The sequence below is a fragment of the Oncorhynchus clarkii genome, chromosome 4 (assembly GCF_045791955.1).
Source record: "Oncorhynchus clarkii lewisi isolate Uvic-CL-2024 chromosome 4, UVic_Ocla_1.0, whole genome shotgun sequence".
Lineage (NCBI taxonomy): Eukaryota > Metazoa > Chordata > Actinopteri > Salmoniformes > Salmonidae > Oncorhynchus > Oncorhynchus clarkii.
Window position 1 is genome coordinate 6,242,325 of NC_092150.1, and position 22,425 is coordinate 6,264,749.

The following is a 22,425-nucleotide window of genomic DNA, read 5'->3' on the forward strand; positions in this document are numbered from 1 at the left end:
ATGGCATGTATACAGTAGCACTATGACTCTAATGACATGTATCCAGTAGCACCATGACTATAAATGACATGTATCCAGTAGGACCATGACTCTATAAATGACATGTATCCAGTAGGACCATGACTATAAATGACATGTATCCAGTAGGACCATGACTCTAATGACATGTATCCAGTAGCACCATGACTCTAATGACATGTATCCAGTAGCACCATGACTCTATAAATGACATGTATCCAGTAGCACCATGACTCTAATGACATCTTTCTCTCTGTATGTCTCCAGTCTCGCTACTGGAAGGCATCCAGAGACCCCAACAGTGAGAGTGAGAGATTCAGCCTCTACAAACACTGGGCCCGGTTCTTCAGTTTCTTCAAAGAGCAGCCTCTCAATTTGATACGGTGAGAGCACAACATAACACGACACAACATGACACAACATGACATGACACAACATGACACAACACAACACGACACAACATGACACGACACGACACGACACAACACAACACGACACAACATGACACAACATGACACGACACAACATGACACCACACGACACAACACGACACTACACTACATGACACCACACAACACAACACGACACAACATGACACTACACGACACAACATGGCACAACACGGCACGACACAACACGACACGACACAACACGACACAACACAACACGACACTACACGACACAACACGACACAACATGACACAACACGACACGACACGACACGACAAGACACAATACAACACTCCACACACAGAGAAGTGTACAAAGCGCTCCCTCGCCCTCCATTTGGCAAATCTGACCATAACTCTATCCTCCTGATTCTTGCTTACAAGCAAAAATTAAAGCAGGAAGTACCAGTGACCCGGTCTATAAAAAAGTGGTCAGATGAAGCAGATGCTAAACTACGGGGCTGTTTGCTATCACAGACTGGAACATGTTCCAGGATTCTTCCGATGGCATTGAGGAGTACACCACATCAGTCACTGGCTTTATCAATAAGTGCATCGATGACCTTGACCCCACAGTGACAATATGTACTGTACATACCCCAACCAGAAGCGATGGATTACAGGCAACATCCGCACTGAGCTAAATGGTAGAGCTGATTCTTTTGTCGTGACTTTACTTTCATTAATCTGATGACTGTTAGATATTGAATCAACTAAATATGTTTAATTGTTACCTGATTAAACTAATCATGTAACAACTAACTCATAACGAATTTGGGGCACCACGAGAGCGGTTGTTTAAATTGTTACCATCTCCCGATTTTAAACTCTAAGGGTCTTTACATATCCCATCCATAAAACAGTCAACGTATTAATCATTACCTCTTATCATATCATCATTCTGAATAGTCGTAACCTTCCTGGATCTGCAGAATAAACACAAAAAGGTCCCTTGCGGACAAACACAACATATTACGGCTAATCAGCCATACCAGTGAATGTCCTCGTGTTGATAGTCACGGCTTGACCCACTTACACAAGCAGCTGCAGCCTGGCGATGTTCTGGTCTAGTCTGGGAGGTGAGTTATTTTCTTCACCTCGTGTTGAGGTTCCAAGTTCCAAGCATTTCAAACGTGTAATATGTACATGTACATATTACCTCAATTACCTCTGCTAACCTGTGCCCCCGCACATTGACTCTATACCAGTACCCCCTGTCTACAGCCTCACTACTGTTAATTTATTGTTGCTCCTTAATTATTTGTTATTTTTCTATTTTCTTATTTTTTTTCATTTTATTTATTTCTGTTTATGTCAGTTTATTTAGTTTATTCTTATCACTTATTATTTTCTTAAAACTGCATTGTTGGTTAAGGGCTTGTTTAGTAAGCCTTTTACTGTAAGGTTCTGCACCTGTTGTATTCTGCGCATGTGACAAATAACATTTGATTCGATTTTTTTTCCATCCCGACTACCGACACTTTCATTACTATGGGACAGAGGGAGATCGAATTTGAGTATTGAAACATTGTTGCAAATGTCGGAGAGACAGACAGCAAGGTTGATCTCTGCTGTTGAAAACTAAATATTAGTCTAAAAGAAATGTGAGATAATGTCTATATACTTTTTATAGTGGAGATCAAGTTTATAAATTGCCTGGCTGGGCTGATGATACAGTGGATTGTGCAGTCACATGGAACAGAGTAAATAGGCATTTTAGACCCACCAGTTGTATAATCCAACATACATGAACCCCCTACGTACAGTGACAGACCTTACAGTATATTTCCAGAGATCTTGATTGCTGTAAACTCTGCAAGCTGAATTCACCTTTAAAAGTAAACTGCAGTGCCCAGGTCGTTAACTGTAACTGTGTCTGCCCATTATTTTTAGACACTAGATATACCTGACCTGGAGTTCACAACCTGCTTGTTGTTGTTTGATTGGTTGTATTTCTCATAACAGGAAGTATTACGTGGAGAAGATGTTTGATTGGTTGTATTTCCCATAACAGGAAGTATTACGGGGAGAAGATGTTTGATTTGTTGTGTTGTATTTCCCATAACAGGAAGTATTACGGGGAGAAGATTGGGATCTACTTTGCCTGGCTGGGTTTCTACACTGAGATGCTGTTCTTCGCTGCGGTAGTCGGCCTGATCTGCTTTCTCTATGGATTGTTCACCTTCGATGACAACGTCTGGAGGTGAGGGCCCCTGAATCACAATTCAACCCCTAGCCACTAGTACCTTACATTTGTGTAGTGTAGCCCCTAGATCCTATCCCCCTTGTGTGAGCCCCTAGCTCCTATCCCCTAGGCGCTCTTGATGATCTGAGAGGATTGTTGGTGTAAGCAGTATCTAATGTAACTATTATGCATTTGTACGTTGTCCGTGGATGTCAGATTGATACGTTCAATGATTGGGACTCTAGCTAAGGTGGCTGAGAATGTAGCTCATATGTTTTGATACAGTTAGACCTACACTACCGGTCAAACGTTTTTAAACACCTACCTCATTCAAGGGTTTTTCTTTATTTTTTAATATTTTCTACATTTGTAGAATAATAGTGAAGACATCAAAAACTGTATGAAATAACACATATGGAATCATGTAGTAACCAAAAAAGTGTCAAACAAATCAAAATATATTTTATATTTGAGGTTCTTCAAATAGCCATCCTTTACCTTGATGACAGCTTTGCGCACTTTTGGCATTCTCTCAACCAGCTTCCAGAGGTAGTCACCTGACCAATGACCAAGTCACAAGTAAGTCTCAAGTCGTAGCACTTAAGTCCCAAAGTCAAGACAGGCAAGTCCGGGTCAAGTCTCAAGTCAAGACCGTCAAGTATCAAGTCAACTTTCAAGTCCTAAACTTTGAGTTTCGAGTCCTAAACAAGTCATGTGCTCTTCACCATTTCATATTTTTAACAAGAGTAATAATTAGTATATTACATTTACGCAAATCATGAATGCTTTTAAAAATATCTATATATTTATTACTTTCCAAATAAATGTTATATTTCCATGGAAATACATGGGTAGCCATGAGAAAGACCCCCCCCTCTTTTTTTTATTTAACTAGGCAAGTCAGTTAAGAACAAATTCTTATTTGTATTAACAGCCTAAGAACAGTGGGTTAACTGCCTGTTCAGGGGCAGAACGACAGATTTGTACCTTGTCAGCTCGGGGGTTTCAACTCGCAACCTTCCAGTTACTAGTCCAACGCTCTAACCACTAGGCTATCCTGCCGCCCCTCTCTCTCTGTGACAGCTGGGAGAGGCGTGGTAGGCTGGGTCGGGTCGTGTGGGGTGGTTGCATAGAAATACATCACCTACAACAGTCTTTGCCGTGTAGAATAGAGAATCGAGTACAGATCTATATATTGCATTTCTATCTGGAAACCTGTATCTGAATGCGGTGCCTCAGATGAAATAAGCCGCCGCTCTTCATTCATTATCAATGGAAAAAAAGCTCCAACCTGCGGAGGACAGCAGAGAGAGGAGGGGGTGGTGGTGGGATTTGTGTGAAGCATTAACACAATCAGAGGTTCAAGCATTCACCATAATCAGCAGGTTAGGAAGAGTCCACAACCATTCTAGGAGGCACTCTGCCACAAATGTGCTCCTTTGATATTTTCCAGCTTCGAACAGCGCGTTGTGGCTGAGTCAATCTGCAAGTCTAATTTAGGCTAGCAGTGAGGAGAGCACATAACAATACAAGCTCCAGACATCACAAACCAGCAAAAAGAAACTCACGAAACAAGTTACACACACTCATAAACACACAAACTCGTGTGAAGGATAGCTGTCGGCTATATTAGCCACGACTTACCGTACTTTGTGCAGCTTCAAACGTCGAACAACGTTGGAAGTTGTTTCGCCTCCGTCTGTAATTTTCTTCCCGCATGTTTTGCAAGTTGCAATCCCGTTTTTTGTTGATACAGCGTCGTCTTTATATCCGAAAATAATAATTTTGGGGGTATCATCATTCCAAGGGCTCCATCTGAATTCACCCGCCCGACGTTCCTCTGCACTGACACACACAGCTTTTTCTCAGCTGGCACAATTTGATTGGCTGCTGTCCGATTCAAACTGTAATCCGGTAAATGAAGAGTTGATGCGCTGCACACAACACAACTAGTCACCAGGAAAGAAATTCCACAAATTAACAAGGCACACATGTTAATTGAAATGCATTCCAGGTGACTACTTCATGAAGCTGGTTGTGAGAATTCCAGGAGTGTGCAAAGCTGTCATCAAGGCAAAGAGTGGCTACTTTGAAGAATCTCAAATATAAAATATATTTAGATTTGTTTAACACTTTTTTTGGTTACTACATGATTCCATATGTGTTATTTCATAGTTGTGATGTCTTCACTATTATTCTACAATGTAGAAAATAGTAAAACATTTTAAAATGTTTTGATCGAGTAGGTGTTGTAAAATCTTTTGCCCGGTAGTGTAAATCATGACATCATGACGCTATCATTTAGATTGCTTTGAAATCTCTTTCTTATGTCCTTCTCCATCATTCTTCGTTGTTTCAGTAAAGAAATCTGCAGTGAGGAGATTGGAGGCAACATTATCATGTGTCCGCTGTGTGATAAGACGTGTGGCTACTGGAAGCTCAACTCAACGTGTAACTCGTCCTGGGTAAGAAGTACACCCAGGCTTTGCACTGTGAAGATATAAAGATAGTCATTGTTTTAGAGCTCCTGAGTGGCGCAGCGGTTTACGGCATTGCATCTCTGGTTCGAATCCTGGCTGCTTCTACATCTGCATTGCTTGCTGTTTGGGGTTTTAGGCTGGTTTTCTGTATAGCACTTCTGTATAGCACTACATCAGCTGATGTAAAAATTGGTTTATAAATACATTTGATTGATTGATTGATTGATATCACAACTGGCCGTGATTGGGAGTTCCATAGGGCTGCGCACAATTAGCCCAGCGTTATCTGGGTTTGTACCAGGGTAGGCCGTCATTGTAAAATATAATTAGTTTTTAACTGACTGGCCTAGTTAAATAAAGGTTAAATGTAAAAAAAATATAATAATAAAAAAAATGGAAATGTGTTCAATTTGTAGACACACATCTCTAAGGAGTTTTCGATCCTCTCATGTTTTCTTCTTTTAAGACACGTTATTTTGTCTATGAACTTACTCTGGGTTTTCTTCTTTCAGCAATCGCATATGTTTGACAATGTGGGGACAGTGTTCTTTGCCATATTCATGGGGATTTGGGGTAAGTGACAGTACTGTAACTGTGCATGTGGGCCCCCTAGTGGCAGCTGCCAATAGCTACAACTGGAAAAACAGACATTCTCTTGGAGTACTATGGAGCTTTATAACAGCAGAGCCTCTCTAGCCTGAAGTCAGGACCTGTTTACAGTTACGTGTTTTACATTTTAGTCACTTACAGCAGCAATTAGGGTTAAGTGCCTTGCTCAAGGGCACATCGGCATATTTTTTTCCCACCTGGTCAGCTCGGGGATTTGAACCGGCGACCTTTCGCCAAACATACGACACGGAGAGTGTACCCAGCCTACAGCCTCACCTGTATGAATGCTCTGTCATGTGGGTGAATTCCTACTGAATATAGAGGACACTGAAGGGAGGAGTGATAGCTAACACAGTGCTAAACTATTGCTAGTTTTTTTTTATTCTTATAGTTCTACAAAAGCCTTTCCACAGAGTCTCCTTTTGGCCTGAACTCTGTCTCCTCACCCTGTCCTTCTGCAGTGACTCTGTTCCTGGAGTTCTGGAAGCGTCGGCAGGCCCGGCTGGAGTACGAGTGGGACCTGGTGGACTTTGAGGAAGAGCAGCAGCAGCTTCAACTACGACCAGAGTACGAGATCAAGTGTACCAGCCGCAGACTCAACCGCGTTACACAGGTGCTTGTGTTACCATCACTTACCTGCATCATAACACTGGGTTAGGGGTTTAGGGGTTTGGGGCTCATGTTACCATACACAGGGGCTCGTGGTACCATACACAGGGGCTCGTGGTACCATACACAGGGGCTTGTGGTACCATACACAGGGGCTCGTGTTACCATACACAGGGGCTCGTGGTACCATACACAGGGGCTCGTGGTACCATACACAGGGGCTTGTGGTACCATACACAGGGGCTCGTGGTACCATATTGTTTCTGTGCATTACATTGTTGAATGCTTTACAAATAACACAGTGTGATTATTGCACTACAGTATATATTCTAGATACATATGTTTATGTCTGGATTTGGCTACAATCAACATTGCTGATGAAGCTTAGTTGTTCATCAAATTGAGTAACGTAGAGGCTTAGACAAACTGTTAAAAGACAAGTAGGACATGGATAAAGAGGGGAGTTACTTCACCCTCCATGCACAGCTTCACCCTCCACATCTTCACCTTCCACATCTTCACCTTCCACATCTTCACCTTCCACATCTTCAACCTTCATATCCTCACCCTCCACATCTTCACCCTCCATATCCTCACCTTCCACATCTTCACCCCCCACATCTTCACCCTCCATATCCTCACCCTCCACATCCTCACCCTCCACATCTTCACCCTCCACATCCTCACCTTCCACATTTTCAACCTTCACATCTTCACCCTCCACATCTTCACCCTCACATCCTCACCTTCCACATTTTCAACCTTCACATCTTCACCCTCCACATCTTCACCCTCCATTACCTCACCTTTCATATTTTCACCCTACACATCTTCACCCTCCATATCCTCACCTTTCATATTTTCACCCTAAACATCTTCACCTTTCATATTTTCACCCTACACATCTTCACCCTCCATTACCTCACCTTTCATATTTTCACCCTACACATCTTCACCCTCCATTACCTCACCTTTCATATTTTCACCCTACACATCTTCACCCTCCATTACCTCACCTTTCATATTTTCACCCTACACATCTTCACCTTTCATATTTTCAACCTCCACATCTTCACCCTCCACATTTTCACCCTCCACATCTTCACCTTTTATATTTTCACCCTACACATCTTCACCCTCCATATCCTCACCCTCCATATCCTCACCCTCCACATCTTCACCCTCCATATCCTCACCCTCTACAGCTTCACCCTCCACATCTTCACCCTCCATATCCTCACCCTCCACATCTTCACCCTCCACATCCTCATCTTCCACATCTTCAACCCCCACATCTTCACCCTCCACATCTTCACATCTTCATCCTCCATGTCCTCATCCTCCACATGTTCACCATCCACATTTTCACTCTTCACCTCCTCATCCTCACCATCTTCACCCTCCACATCTTCTCCCTCCACATCCTCACCCTCCACATACTCACCCTCCACACCTTTACCCTTCTCCTCCTCACCCTCCACATCCTCACCCTCCACATCTTCACCCTCCACATCTGCACCCTCCACATCTGCACCATCTTCACCCTCCACATCTTCACCATCTTCATCCTTCACATCCTCACCCTAAACATCTTCACCATCCACATCTTCACCCTCCATATTCTCACCATCTTCACCCTCCACATCCTCACCCTCCACATCATCACCCTCCACATCATCACCCTCCATCACCCTCCACATCTTCACCCTCCTTCACCCTCCACTTTTTCACCCTCCACATCTTCACCCTCCTTCACCCTCCACATCATCACCCTCCACATCATCACCCTCCACATCATCACCCTCCACATCTTCACCCTCCACATCATCACCCTCCACATTTTCACCCTCCACATCTTCACCATCTTTACCCTCCACATCCTCACCCCCCACATCTTCACCCTCCACATCCTCACTCTCCACCTCCTCACCCCACCTGTCTGTAAATGTACTATAGGAGGAGGAGTGGGTCCTTGACAGGACGGCAGCTGATCTAGTGGGCAAAGTGCTCCTGTGTTGGGCCACCGTGGTGTTGTGGGTAAGACAGGCACAGAGGGAAGAGGAATGCCGGTTTGTTGTGATGTGGAGAGATGGTTTGGCAGGCCTGGCTTGTGTTGACTTACTCACGTCTGGATGGAAGATGTCTGAAGCTGACTGCAGCGTGGTAACCATGGAAACCTAGCTGTTCCCAAAGCTAAAACAGAGTTGTGGTTGTGTTTAATAGCCTGGTGGTCCAGATCTGGTTCTGCTGTAAGAGCCAAATGCCATGGCGATGGTCACGACAATGACCAGAACCATAGACGTTGACTATCTCTGGGACCTGGCTAATTAAAGCATGGATTCACCAGGAAAGGGCTACAGTGGGTCAGTGAACTGGTCTGGGGTCAGGTCCGAAGTATGACACAGGGTTTGGGGTTCCATTCCATTAAAATTAATTTTCCCCATATGAGGAAAAACTGGAATCTGAATTTCAGTTTACTGATTGAAATGGAATTGAACCCAACTCTGGTATGACATGTCTTCACCAGTAGCTGAATGGTAACCATGGTGACTGACTGTGCATGTTGTCCCCGCTTTGCTTGGTTACGGTGTTGTAGGAGATGGAACCATACTTTCCCGCAAAATCCCAGTGTGCTCGTACATTCCTGTCTGGAGCCACCGTCATTTTCTGGGTGAGCATTTATTAATGATAGTCTACTCTGTATCTCCCTCCTCCCTCATCTTCCTCCTCCCTTGTTCTCATCTTCCTCCTCCCTTGCTCTCATCTTTCCTCCTCCCTTGTTCTCATCTCCCTCCTTTGTCATCTTCCTCCTCCCTTGTTCTCAGCTCCCTTCTCTCTCTCCTCTTCTAGTTTCTCCTCCCTCTCGTCCTCCTTTTCTTGTTATTTCCCTCCTGTTTCCTCCTCTTCCTCTCTTCTGTCTCCTCTTCCTCCCTCCCTCTCCTCCTCTCCCTCCTCCTGTCTCCTCTTCCTCTCCTCACCTTCCTCTTCATCAGTGTCTTCTTCATATGATCATCATCACTCCTTATCCTCACCAACAAACCTTCCATATTTCTCAGAACATTATAGAAAATGTTTGGAAATAGTATTGAGAGATACTTTTACAATATTTGTGGATCCGAAACTGTGTGCTGAATGTTCATGATTTTTTATAAGCTTGTGCACCATACTTTAGTGTTTTATTTTTAGATGGCATTGTTTTTACTCTTTACTATTTAATTATTTGTTGATGTGGTGGTGATTTGTCAGTGTCTGTGTGTGAAACCTTCTCTAATTCTACTAGTACGTGTAAAATGCACTGTCTGGTTTTTGGCCTCATTTCCATTTTCAAATTCAGTCAATTCAGTTTCATTTCAATTTCACATAACTTCCTGAATTGTATCTGTCCCTTTATGTACACTCTCACGCCTATGCCCTCTCTTCACCAATCCCCTCCTCTGCCTCAGATCTCCCTGATCATAGCGTGTATCATCGGGGTGATAGCCTACCGTTTGGCGGTGTACGCTGCGTTCGCTAGCATCATGAAGGACAGCCCCACCAATAACATCCACATGGTGGGCTCCCTCATCACCCCGCAGCTCGCCACCTCCGTTACCGCTTCCTGCATCAACTTCGTCATCATCATGATCCTCAACGTGATGTATGAGAGAGTAGCCATCTGGATCACTGACATGGGTAAGATAGAGAGTAGCCATCTGGATCACTGACATGGGTAAGATAGAGAGTAGCCATCTGGATCACTGACATGGGTAAGATAGAGAGTAGCCATCTGGATCACTGACATGGGTAAGATAGAGAGTAGCCATCTGGATCACTGACATGGGTAAGATAGAGAGTAGCCATCTGGATCACTGACATGGGTAAGATAGAGAGTAGCCATCTGGATCACTGACATGGGTAAGATAGAGAGTAGCCATCTGGATCACTGACATGGGTAAGATAGAGAGTAGCCATCTGGATCACTGACATGGGTAAGATAGAGAGTAGCCATCTGGATCACTGACATGGGTAAGATAGAGAGTAGCCATCTGGATCACTGACATGGGTAAGATAGAGAGTAGCCCTTTAGTGAGTCGAATGCTGATTTACGATAGACGGATCAATTCCTTATTGTAGCCTCTCCTCGTTGTGAGTGTTGCTTTTTTCCCCCCCTCAGAGATCCCCAAAACACACCTGGAGTACGAGAACAAGCTGACAGTGAAGATGTTTCTGTTCCAGTTCGTCAACTACTACTCTTCCTGTTTCTACGTGGCCTTCTTCAAGGGGAAGTTCGTCGGCCGTCCCGGAGACTACATCTATATGTTCGGCTGGAGCAAGCTGAGGAACGAGGAGGTAGAGTACCTAGTGTAGAGTACCTAGTCTAGAGTACCTAGTGTAGAGTACCTAGTGTAGAGTACCTAGTGTAGAGCACCTAGTGTAGAGTACCTAGTGTAGAGTACCTAGTGTAGAGCACCTAGTGTAGAGCACCTAGTGTAGAGTACCTAGTGTAGAGTACCTAGTGTAGAGTACCTAGTGTAGAGTACCTAGTGTAGAGTACCTAGTGTAGGGTACCTAGTAGAGTACCCAGTGTAGAGTACCTAGTGTAGAGTACCTAGTGTAGAGTACCTAGTGTAGAGTACCTAGTGTAGGGTACCTAGTGTAGGGTACCTAGTGTAGGGTACCTAGTGTAGAGTACCTAGTGTAGGGTACCTAGTGTAGAGTACCTACTGTAGGGTACCTAGTGTAGAGTACCTAGTGTAGGGTACCTAGTGTAGAGTACCTAGTGTAGGGTACCTAGTGTAGGGTACCTAGTGTAGAGTACCTAGTGCAGAGCACCTAGTGTAGAGCACCTAGTGTAGAGCACCTAGTGTAGGGTACCTAGTGTAGGGTTCCTAGTGTAGAGTACCTAGTGTAGGGTACCTAGTGTAGAGTACCTAGTGTAGAGTACCTAGTGTAGGGTACCTAGTGTAGAGTACCTAGTGTAGAGTACCTAGTGTAGGGTACCTAGTGTAGAGTACCTAGTGTAGAGTACCTAGTGTAGGGTACCTAGTGTAGAGTACCTAGTGTAGAGTACCTAGTGTAGAGTACCTAGTGTAGAGTACCTAGTGTAGAGTACCTAGTGTAGAGTACCTAGTGTAGGGTACCTAGTGTAGAGTACCTAGTGTAGGGTACCTAGTGTAGAGTACCTAGTGTAGAGTACCTAGTGTAGGGTACCTAGTGTAGAGTACCTAGTGTAGAGTACCTAGTGTAGGGTACCTAGTGTAGAGTACCTAGTGTAGAGTACCTAGTGTAGAGTACCTAGTGTAGGGTACCTAGTGTAGGGTACCTAGTGTAGAGTACCTAGTGTAGAGTACCTAGTGTAGAGTACCTAGTGTAGAGTACCTACAACCAGTACAACTTGATCATGCAACCAGTATTGCCCGCTGTGAGGAAGATGAAAACCTGGACTTGACCACACGTCTGTCCTTCCTCAGTGTGACCCTGGTGGCTGTCTCATTGAGCTGACCACTCAGCTGGTCATAGTGATGGCAGGCAAACAGGTGTGGGGTAACATCCAGGAAGCTCTGGTTCCGTAAGTATTCATTCTGACATTGTCACCAATACCTAACTTAAGTTGTGTTTTTACTCTGACTTAACTTTGGACATTAGGGTAAATCACATATTGATGTTAATAAGGAAAGATTTGGCCTCCCGATTGGCGCAGTGGTTAAGGGCGCCAGCTGTGCCACCAGAGACTCTGGGTTCGCGCCCAGGCTCTGTCATAACCGGCCACAACCGGGAGGTCTGTGGGGCGACGCACAATTGGCCTAGCATCGTCTGGGTTAGGGAGGGTTTGGCCGGTAGGGAAATCCTTGTCTCATCGCGCACTAGCGACTCCTGTAGCGGACCATGCCAGTGCGCGCTAACCAAAGTTAGCATGCACGGTGTTTCCTCTGACAGATTGGTGCGGCTGGCTTCCGGGTTGGATGTGCGCTGTGTTAAGAAGCAGTGCGGCTTGGTTGGGTATCGGGGGACGCATGACTTTCAACCTTCGTCTCTCCCGAGCCCGTACGGGGAGTTGTAGCGATGAGACAAGATAGTAGCTACTAACAATTGGATAACATGAAATTGGGGAGAAAAGGGGAGAAAATAAAAATAAAATTAATAATCAAAGATTTGCGGTAAAACTTGAGTCTCGCATGCAGATGTCAATTTAGGATTCTGCCACCCCTTTTTTTGTTTTCTATACATTCTAGCCACAAATGTGAAGAGCACTCTGACCACTGTGTTGATACTTCCAGGTGGCTGCTGAACTGGTGGGGGAGCCGTAAAGCCCGTAGCCACCCTGAGAGCTTGTACAGCCGCTGGGAGCAGGACCATGACCTGCAGAACTTTAGCCATCTGGGTCTTTTCTATGAGTACCTGGAGATGGGTGAGTAATGCAGCCAGCGACACACAGAACAAAACATACGGTGCATTCAGATCCTTTGACTTTTTCCACATTTTGTTACTTTACAGCCTTATTTCTAAAATTGATTTTTTTTAAATAATCTTATCCTTTACACATTTATAAAACATTAAAAAAACTGAAATATCTTATTTCATAAGTATTCAGACCCTTTGCTATGAGACTCGAAATTGAGCTCGGGTCCATCCTGTTTCCATTGATCATCCTTGAGATGATTCTACTGCTTGATTGGTGTCCACCTGTGATAAATTCAATTGATTGGACATGATTTGGAAAGGCACACACCTGTCTATATATATATAAGGTCCCACAATTGACAGTGCATGTCAGAGCAAAAACCAAGGCAAGGCAGGAATCGTCCGTAGAGCACCGAGGCGGGATTGTGTCGAGGCACAGATCTGGGGAAGGGTACCAAAAAAATGTCTGCAGCATTGAAGGTCCCCAAGAACACAGTGGCCTCCATCATACATGGAAGATGTTTGGAACCACCAAGACTCTTCCTAGAGCTGGCCGCCCGGCCAAACTAAACAATCAGGGGAGAAGGGCCTTGGTCAGGGAGGTGACAAAGAACCCAATGGTCACTCTGACAGAACTCCAGAGTTCCTCTGTGGAGATTGGAGAACCTTCCAGAAGGACAACCATCTCTGTCAGAGGTTGTTGTCCTCGTACCACACGGCCAGGTCTCTGACCTGTTCTCTATAGGCTGTCTCATCGTGATCAGGCCTACCACTGTTGTGTCATCAGCAATCTTAATGATGGCGTTGGAGTCGTGCCTTGCCGTGCAGTCATGAGTGAACAGGGAGTACAGGAGGGGACTGAGCACACACCCCTGAGGGGCCCCCGTGTTGAGGATCAGCGTGGCGGATGTGTTGTTACCCACCCTTACCACCTGGGGGCGGCCCGTCAGGAAGTCCAGGATCCAGTTGCAGTGGGAGGTGTTTAGTCCCAGGGTCCTTAGCTTAGTGATGAGGTTTGAGGGCACTATGGTGTTGAACGCTCAGCTGTAGTCAATGAATAGCATTCTCACATACATTACCGTTTGGGGTCACTTATAAATGTCCTTGTTTTTCAAAGAAAAGCAACTTTTTTGCCCATTAAAATAACATCATATTGAACAAGAATAGACTGACAAGTTTCAAAAGAAAGTTAATTGTTTCTGGCCATTTTGAGCCTGTAATCGAACCCACAAATGCTGATGCTCCAGATACTCAAGTAGTCTAAAGAAGGCCAGTTTTATTGCTTCTTTAATCAGAACGACAGTTTTCAGCTGTGCTAACATAATTCCAAAAGGGTTTTCTAATGATCAATTAGCCTTTTTAAAATGATAAACTTGGATTAGCTAACTCAGCGTGCCATTGGAACACAGGAGTGATGGTTGCTGATAATGGGTCTCTGTACGCCTATGTAGATATTCCATTTAAAAAATCAGCTGTTTCCAGATACAATAGTCATTTACAACATTTACAATGTCTACACTGTATTTCTGATCAATTTGATGTTAATTTTAATGGACAAAAAGAGATGTGCTTTTCTTTAAAAAACAAGGAAACTTCTAAGTGACATCAAACGTTTGAACGGTGGTGTTGGTGTTTCTTCTGTCCAGTGGAGAGCAATAGAGATTGCATCATCTGTCGATCTGTTGGTGCGGTATGCAAATTGGAGTCTGTCTAAGGGTTTCTGGGATAATGGTGTTTATGTGAGCCATGACCAGCCTTTCAAAGCACTTCATGGCTACAGAAGTGAGTGTTACGGGTCGATAGTCATTTAGGCTGGTTACCTTCGTGTTCTTGGGCACAGGGAAACATGTTGGTATTACAGACTCAGTCAGGGAGAGCGTGTTCCTGTTTGCTTATGGTGCATACAGCTCATTGAGTGCGGTTTTAGTGCCAACCTCGGTCTGTGGTGGTATGTAGACGGTTACGAAAAATACAGATGAAAACTCCCTAGGTAGATAGTGTGGTCTACAGCTTATCATGAGATACTCTCCCTCAGGCGAGCAAAACCTTGAGACTTCCTTAGATATCGTGCACCAGCTGTTGTTTACATATATGCATAGGCCCCCGCCCATGTCTTACCAGAGGCTGCTGTTCTGTCCTGCCGATAGAGTGTATAACCCGCCAGCTGTATGTTCTTAATGTCGTCGTTCAGCCACGACTCTGTGAAACATAAGATATTACAGTTTTTAATGTTTTGTTGGTAGGATATATACGTGCTTTCAGTTCGTCCCGTTTATTTTCCAGTGATTGAACGTTAGCTAGCAGAACGGAAGGCAAGGGCAGATTAGCCACTCGTCTCCTGATCCTCACAAGGCATCCTGATCTCTTTCCGCGAAACCTACGTTTCCTTTTCCAGCGAATCACGGGATCTGGGCCTGATCGGGTGTCTGTAGAATATCCCTCGCGTCCGACTCATTGAAGAAGAACTCCTCGTCCAATTTGAGGTGAATAATCCCAGTTCTGATGTCCAGAAACTCTTTTTGGTCATAAGAGACGGTTGCAGCAACATTATGTACAAAACAAGTTACGAACAACGCGAAAAAACAAACAAAATAGCATGATTGGTTAAGAGCCGTTAAGACGGCAGCCGTCCCCTCCGGCCCCATCTCCAGTCCAAGCGTCATGTCTGGAGGAAAGCTGGTACAATCCCTACGGTGAAGCATGGTGGTGGCAGCAGCATCATGCTGTGGGGATGTTTTTCAGCAGCAGGGACTGGGAGACTAGTCAGGGTCGAAGTAAAGATGAATGGAGCAAACTACAGAGAGATCCTTGATGAAAACTTGCTCAGGACCTCAGACTTGGGTGAAGGTTAACCTTCCAACAGGACACCAACCTTAAGCACACAGCCAAGACAATGAGGAGGGGAAAAACTATTGAATCCATTTTAGAATAAGGCTGTAACATAACAAAATGTGGAAAAAGTCAAGGGGTCTGAAATCTTTCCGAATGCACTGTAGGTGCTTTCTCAATTAGTCTTTCATTGATTCCTTGTATCTTCTCTCTTCACCTCCTTATTAAAATGTTTTGGAGGAGGAGATCTGAGGGAGGGACGTTGACGTCCCTTTGCGTTTTGAAAACTGTAGGGGGTGCAAGAAATCGAGGAAATATGAATTGAGAAACAGCCTTACCCTGACCTAACCAAAATAATAAAGAAAACAAAGAATACTAAGGTCAGGGCGTGACATAAAATATAGAAACATGAATTGAGAAACAGCCTTACCCTCTAATAAAATATAGAAACATAAATTGAGAAACAGCCTTACCCTCTAATAAAATATAGAAACATGAATTGAGAAACAGCCTTACCTTCTAAAGAAATCTAATACTCATTGCAAGATATCCTGCTCTCCTTCAGAGGACACCCGTGTCCCTGCATCTCACCATCATATCTCCTCCCCTCTCCAACACAGTGATCCAGTTTGGTTTCATCACTCTGTTCGTGGCCTCCTTCCCTCTGGCCCCCCTGCTGGCGCTGTTGAACAACATTATAGAAGTTAGAGTGGACGCCTGGAAGTTCACCACCCAGTTCCGCCGGCCCGTAGCGGCCAAAGCCCACAGCATCGGAGCCTGGCAGGAAATACTGAACGGAGTTGCCGTTTTCTCAGTCGTCACCAACGTGAGTATGGCTGTCCTAAAGTACAGTAGAGTACAGAGGAGTACAGTAGAGTGTAGAGTAGAGTAAAATAGAGTGTAGAGTATAGAGTAGAGTGCAGGAGAGTACACTAGAGTACAGTAGAGTACAGAAGAGTAGAGTACAGTAGAGTGTGGAGTAGAGTAAAATAGAGTGTAGAGTATAGAGTAGAGTGTAGGAGAGTACACTAGAGTACAGTAGAGTACAGTACAATAGGTAGAGTACAGTAGAGAGTAGATTAGGTAGAGTACAGTAGAGTAGAGTACAGTAGAGAGTAGAGTAGGTAGAGTACAGTACAGTAGAGAGTAGAATAGGTAGAGTACAGTAGAGAGTAGAGTAGGTAGAGTACAGTACAGTAGAGAGTAGAATAGGTAGAGTACAGTAGAGAGTAGAGTAGGTAGAGTACAGTAGAGAGTAGAGTACTGTAGACTAGAGTACAGTAGAGTAGAGTACAGTAGAGAGTACAGTACAGTAGAGTACAGTAGAGAGCACTAGACTACCTGCTGCTCTAACCACTAGGCTACCTGCCGCTCTAACCACTAGACTACCTGCTGCTCTAACCACTAGGCTACCTGCCGCTCTAACCACTAGGCTACCTGCCGCCCTAACCACTAGGCTACCTGCCGCTCTACCCACTAGGCTACCTGCCACTCTAACCACTAGGCTACCTGCCGCCCTAACCACTAGGCTACCTGCCGCCCTAACCACTAGACTACCTGCCGCTCTAACCACTAGGCTACCTGCCGCTCTAACCACTAGGCTACCTGCCGCTCTAACCACTAGGCTACCTTCCTCCCTAACCACTAGGCTACCTGCCGCTCTAACCACTAGGCTACCTGCCGCTCTAACCACTAGGCTACCTGCTGCTCTAACCACTAGGCTACCTGCTGCTCTAACCACTAGGCTACCTGCTGCTCTACCCACTAGGCTACCTGCCGCTCTAACCACTAGGCTACCTGCCGCTCTAACCACTAGGCTACCTTCCGCCCTAACCACTAGGCTACCTGCCGCTCTAACCACTAGGCTACCTGCCGCTCTAACCACTAGGCTACCTGCCGCTCTAACCACTAGGCTACCTGCTGCTCTAACCACTAGGCTACCTGCTGCTCTAACCACTAGGCTACCTGCTGCTCTACCCACTAGGCTACCCGCTGCTCTAACCACTAGGCTACCTGCTGCTCTAACCACTAGGCTACCTGCCGCTCTAACCACTAGGCTACCTGCGACTCTACCGACTAGGCTACCTGCTGCTCTACCCACTAGGCTACCTGCTGCTCTACCCACTAGGCTACCTGCTGCTCTAACCACTAGGCTACCTGCCGCTCTACCCACTAGGCTACCTGCTGCTCTACCCACTAGGCTACCTGCTGCTCTAACCACTAGGCTACCTGCCGCTCTAACCACTAGGCTACCTGCTGCTCTACCCACTAGGCTACCTGCTGCTCTACCCACTAGGCTACCTGCTGCTCTAACCACTAGGCTACCTGCTGCTCTACCCACTAGGCTACCTGCTGCTCTAACCACTAGGCTACCTGCTGCTCTAACCACTAGGCTACCTGCTGCTCTAACCACTAGGCTACCTGCTGCTCTAACCACTAGGCTACCTGCCGCTCTAACCACTAGGCTACCTGTCGCTCTAACCACTAGGCTACCTGCTGCTCTAACCACTAGGCTACCTGCTGCTCTACCCACTAGGCTACCTGCTGCTCTAACCACTAGGCTACCTGCCGCTCTAACCACTAGGCTACCTGCGACTCTACCGACTAGGCTACCTGCTGCTCTACCCACTAGGCTACCTGCTGCTCTACCCACTAGGCTACCTGCTGCTCTAACCACTAGGCTACCTGCTGCTCTAACCACTAGGCTACCTGCTGCTCTAACCACTAGGCTACCTGCCGCTCTACCCACTAGGCTACCTGCCGCTCTAACCACTAGGCTACCTGCTGCTCTAACCACTAGGCTACCTGCGACTCTACCGACTAGGCTACCTGCTGCTCTAACCACTAGGCTACCTGCCGCTCTAACCACTAGGCTACCTGCGACTCTACCGACTAGGCTACCTGCTGCTCTACCCACTAGGCTACCTGCCGCTCTAACCACTAGGCTACCTGCCGCTCTAACCACTAGGCTACCTGCGACTCTACCGACTAGACTACCTGCTGCTCTACCCACTAGGCTACCTGCCGCTCTAACCACTAGACTACCTGCTGCTCTAACCACTAGGCTACCTGCCGCTCTAACCACTAGACTACCTGCTGCCCTAACCACTAGGCTACCTGCTGCTCTAACCACTAGGCTACCTGCCGCTCTAACCACTAGACTACCTGCTGCCCTAACCACTAGGCTACCTGCCGCCCCATCGACCTATGGGACTCTCCTTATACTCAGTGCTTTATAATACATCTATAAAGTTCTATATTTTTTTTTTTTGTAACGTTATTTTAATATCTAAACTCGCTTTTTCTACCCTTCAGGCGTTCATCGTAGCCTTCACATCAGACATGATTCCCCGGCTGGTGTACATGTATGCCTACAGCCCTGACAACGATCTCTCTATGAAGGGCTACATCAACAATAGTCTGTCAGTGTTCAACATCTCTGGCTTCTCTGAGGACAACCGGCCTGATGACGGAGAGAGCCCTGAATGGTTCAACAGCTCTGTCATCACCACCTGCAGGTAGGTGTAGGTGTAGGTATGTGTGTGTGTGGTGGTAGCAGTAGTAGTAGCAGTAGTAGTAGTAGTAGTGGTAGTAGTAGTAGTAGTAGCAGTAGTAGTAGTAGTAGTAGTAGTAGCGATAGTATTAGTAATAGTAGTAGTAGCAGTAGTAGTAGCAGTAATAGTAGTAGTAGTGGTGGTAGTAGTAGTAGTAGTAGTAGTAGTAGTAGTAGCAGTAGTAGTAGTAGTGGTAGTAGTAGTAGTAGTAGCAGTAGTAGTAGTAGTAGTAGTAGCGATAGTATTAGTAATAGTAGTAGTAGTAGCAATAGTATTAGTAATAGTAGTAGTAGCAGTAGTAGTAGCAGTAGTAGTAATAGTGGTAGTAGCAGTACTAGTAGCAGTAGTAGTAATAGTAGTAGTAGCAGTACTAGTAGCAGTAGCAGTAATAGTGGTAGTAGCAGTACTAGTAGCAGTAGTAGTAGTAGTGGTAGTAGTAGTAGTAGTAGCAGTAGTAGTAGTAGTAGTAGTAGCAATAGTATTAGTAATAGTAGTAGTAGCAGTACTAGTAGCAGTAGCAGTAATAGTAGTAGTAGCAGTACTAGTAGCAGTAGTAGTAATAGTAGTAGTAGCAGTAGTAGTAGCAGTAGTAGTAATAGTAGTAGTAGCAGTACTAGTAGCAGTAGTAGTAATAGTAGTAGTAGCAGTAGTAGTAGCAGTAGTAGTAATAGTAGTAGTAGCAGTAGTAGTAGCAGTAGTAGTAATAGTATTGTATTGGGGGAGCGGGGAGACTATCTTTAATGTGTATGTATTTTCTGTATAGGTACCGTAACTACCTCTAACCACCGGCCCATGAGAAGCGCTATGTGTGTGTTTATAACAACTCCTGTCTCCCTGTCCTCTAGGTACCGTGACTACCGCTACCCTCCAGGCCATGAGAAGCAGTACACTCACACCATGCAGTTCTGGCACATCCTGGCTGCCAAGCTGGCCTTCATCATTATCATGGAGGTAGGACGGACTCCTCTAGCTACCCTACTGGAACCAGCCATAGAAACAGAACCTAGAGAACGGGCGTGAAAACTCTAACCCAGGAAATTTGACTCTTAAACTCATGAGTACCGTACTTGAATGAGGAGGCCCAATCTATAATAGATTATATATTTATTTTTAATTTCATGATTATGATCTTGTCTCACCGCTGCAACTCCCCAACGGGCTCGGGAGAGACATAATCCGGAGTGCTTAACCCGGAAGCCAGCCGCAACAATGTGTCGGAGGAAACACCATTCAACTGACGATTGAAGTCAGCCTACAGGCGCCCGGCCCGCCACAAGGCGGCGCTAGAGCGCGATGAGCCAAGTAAAGTCCCCCCGGCCAAACCCGCCCCTAATACGGATGACACTGGGCCAATTGTGTGCCCTCCCTCCATATGGGACTTCCGGTCACGGCCGGTTGTGACAGCCTGGGATCGAACCACAGGCTGTTGTGCCGCCGCAACACTGCGATGCAGTGCCTTAGACCACTGTGTCAATCGGGAGAACCACCGGTCATTTCAACCAGCTCTGCTCATACTTTTCACTTAGTAGTCAGTCACTAAATAGAAATGCTTAGATTCCTTCTGTGGTCTGCAGTATCTGTCCCCAAATCATGACCAGCTGTCTGCAGTATCTGTCCCCAAATCATGACCAGCTGTCTACAGTATCTGTCCCCAAATCATGACCAGCTGTCTACAGTATCTGTCCCCAAATCATGACCAGCTGTCTACAGTATCTGTCCCCAAATCATGACCAGCTGTCTACAGTATCTGTCCCCAAATCATGACCAGCTGTCTACAGTATCTGTCCCCAAATCATGACCAGCTGTCTACAGTATCTGTCCCCAAATCATGACCAGCTGTCTACAGTATCTGTCCCCAAATCATGACCAGCTGTCTACAGTATCTATCCCCAAATCATGACCAGCTGTCTACAGTATCTGTCCCCAAATCATGATCAGCTGTCTACAGTATCTGTCCCCAAATCATGACCAGCTGTCTGCAGTATCTGTCCCCAAATCATGACCAGCTGTCTGCAGTATCTGTCCCCAAATCATGACCAGCTGTCTACAGTATCTGTCCCCAAATCATGACCAGCTGTCTACAGTATCTGTCCCCAAATCATGACCAGCTGTCTACAGTATCTGTCCCCAAATCATGACCAGCTGTCTACAGTATCTGTCCCCAAATCATGACCAGCTGTCTACAGTATCTGTCCCCAAATCATGACCAGCTGTCTACAGTATCTGTCCCCAAATCATGACCAGCTGTCTACAGTATCTGTCCCCAAATCATGACCAGCTGTCTACAGTATCTGTCCCCAAATCATGACCAGCTGTCTGCAGTATCTGTCCCCAAATCATGACCAGCTGTCTGCAGTATCTGTCCCCAAATCATGACCAGCTGTCTGCAGTATCTGTCCCCAAATCATGACCAGCTGTCTGCAGTATCTGTCCCCAAATCATGACCAGCTGTCTACAGTATCTGTCCCCAAATCATGACCAGCTGTCTACAGTATCTGTCCCCAAATCATGACCAGCTGTCTACAGTATCTGTCCCCAAATCATGACCAGCTGTCTACAGTATCTGTCCCCAAATCATGACCAGCTGTCTACAGTATCTGTGCTAATATATTACATCTGTGAATAGAAAACAGATCTTTATTTTTACTTAGTAGTCAGTCACTAAATAAGAACAGTTAAGATTCCCTACAGCATTTAAATCCATAGAGACTTCACATATATCTATCCCCCCCAAAAAGCGATATTCTAGGTGCATAGGTTATGTTTGGGTTGCTACTGTATTTCCAGTGTGAGGTCAGGGGTTACGTTTGGGTTGTTACTGTGTTTCCAGTGTGAGGTCAGAGGTTACGTTTGGCTTGTTACTGTATTTCCAGTGTGAGGTCAGAGGTTACGTTTGGCTTGTTACTGTATTTACAGTGTGAGGTCAGGGGTTACGTTTGGCTTGTTACTGTATTTCCAGTGTGAGGTCAGAGGTTACGTTTGGGTTGTTACTGTATTTCCAGTGTGAGATCAGAGGTTACGTTTGGGTCGTTACTGTATTTCCAATGTGAGGTCAGAGGTTACGTTTGGGTTCCATCTCTTCACTTCCTAGTTATTTGATTGGTTGATGGGTCTTCTCTCGTCTCTCAGCACGTGGTGTTCATGGTGAAGTTCTTTGTGGCATGGATGATTCCTGACGTTCCCGCGGAGGTGAAGGCCAGGGTCAAACGGGAACGCTACCTCATCCAGGAGTACCTGCATAACTACGAGGTATTTATCCTCATGAAACATTCAACATGCACTTCAAAACACATGTATTTATTTAATTTAGT

General features: G+C 45.5%; 1 protein-coding gene across 4 annotated transcripts in view; it reads left to right on the forward strand.

Annotated features, from left to right (window-relative positions):
* The window catches only part of LOC139406340 (anoctamin 5a), an 83,113-nt gene that overhangs the window by 56,274 nt on the left and 4,414 nt on the right, over positions 1 to 22,425 (forward strand). For 2 of the 4 annotated variants that reach the window (XM_071148844.1, XM_071148846.1), the window contains 14 exons: positions 286 to 401; positions 2,536 to 2,670; positions 5,012 to 5,117; positions 5,645 to 5,705; positions 6,203 to 6,354; positions 8,947 to 9,021; positions 9,794 to 10,022; positions 10,504 to 10,679; positions 11,801 to 11,898; positions 12,608 to 12,738; positions 16,181 to 16,386; positions 18,876 to 19,078; positions 19,960 to 20,065; positions 22,244 to 22,363. In XM_071148844.1, coding sequence (XP_071004945.1) covers positions 286 to 401; positions 2,536 to 2,670; positions 5,012 to 5,117; positions 5,645 to 5,705; positions 6,203 to 6,354; positions 8,947 to 9,021; positions 9,794 to 10,022; positions 10,504 to 10,679; positions 11,801 to 11,898; positions 12,608 to 12,738; positions 16,181 to 16,386; positions 18,876 to 19,078; positions 19,960 to 20,065; positions 22,244 to 22,363 — 1,914 coding nt within the window. Of the gene's footprint in view, positions 1 to 285; positions 402 to 2,535; positions 2,671 to 5,011; positions 5,118 to 5,644; positions 5,706 to 6,202; positions 6,355 to 8,306; positions 8,388 to 8,946; positions 9,022 to 9,793; positions 10,023 to 10,503; positions 10,680 to 11,800; positions 11,899 to 12,607; positions 12,739 to 16,180; positions 16,387 to 18,875; positions 19,079 to 19,959; positions 20,066 to 22,243; positions 22,364 to 22,425 lie in introns of all 4 variants that reach the window. The other 2 variants (XM_071148843.1, XM_071148845.1) reach the window with 1 other exon arrangement.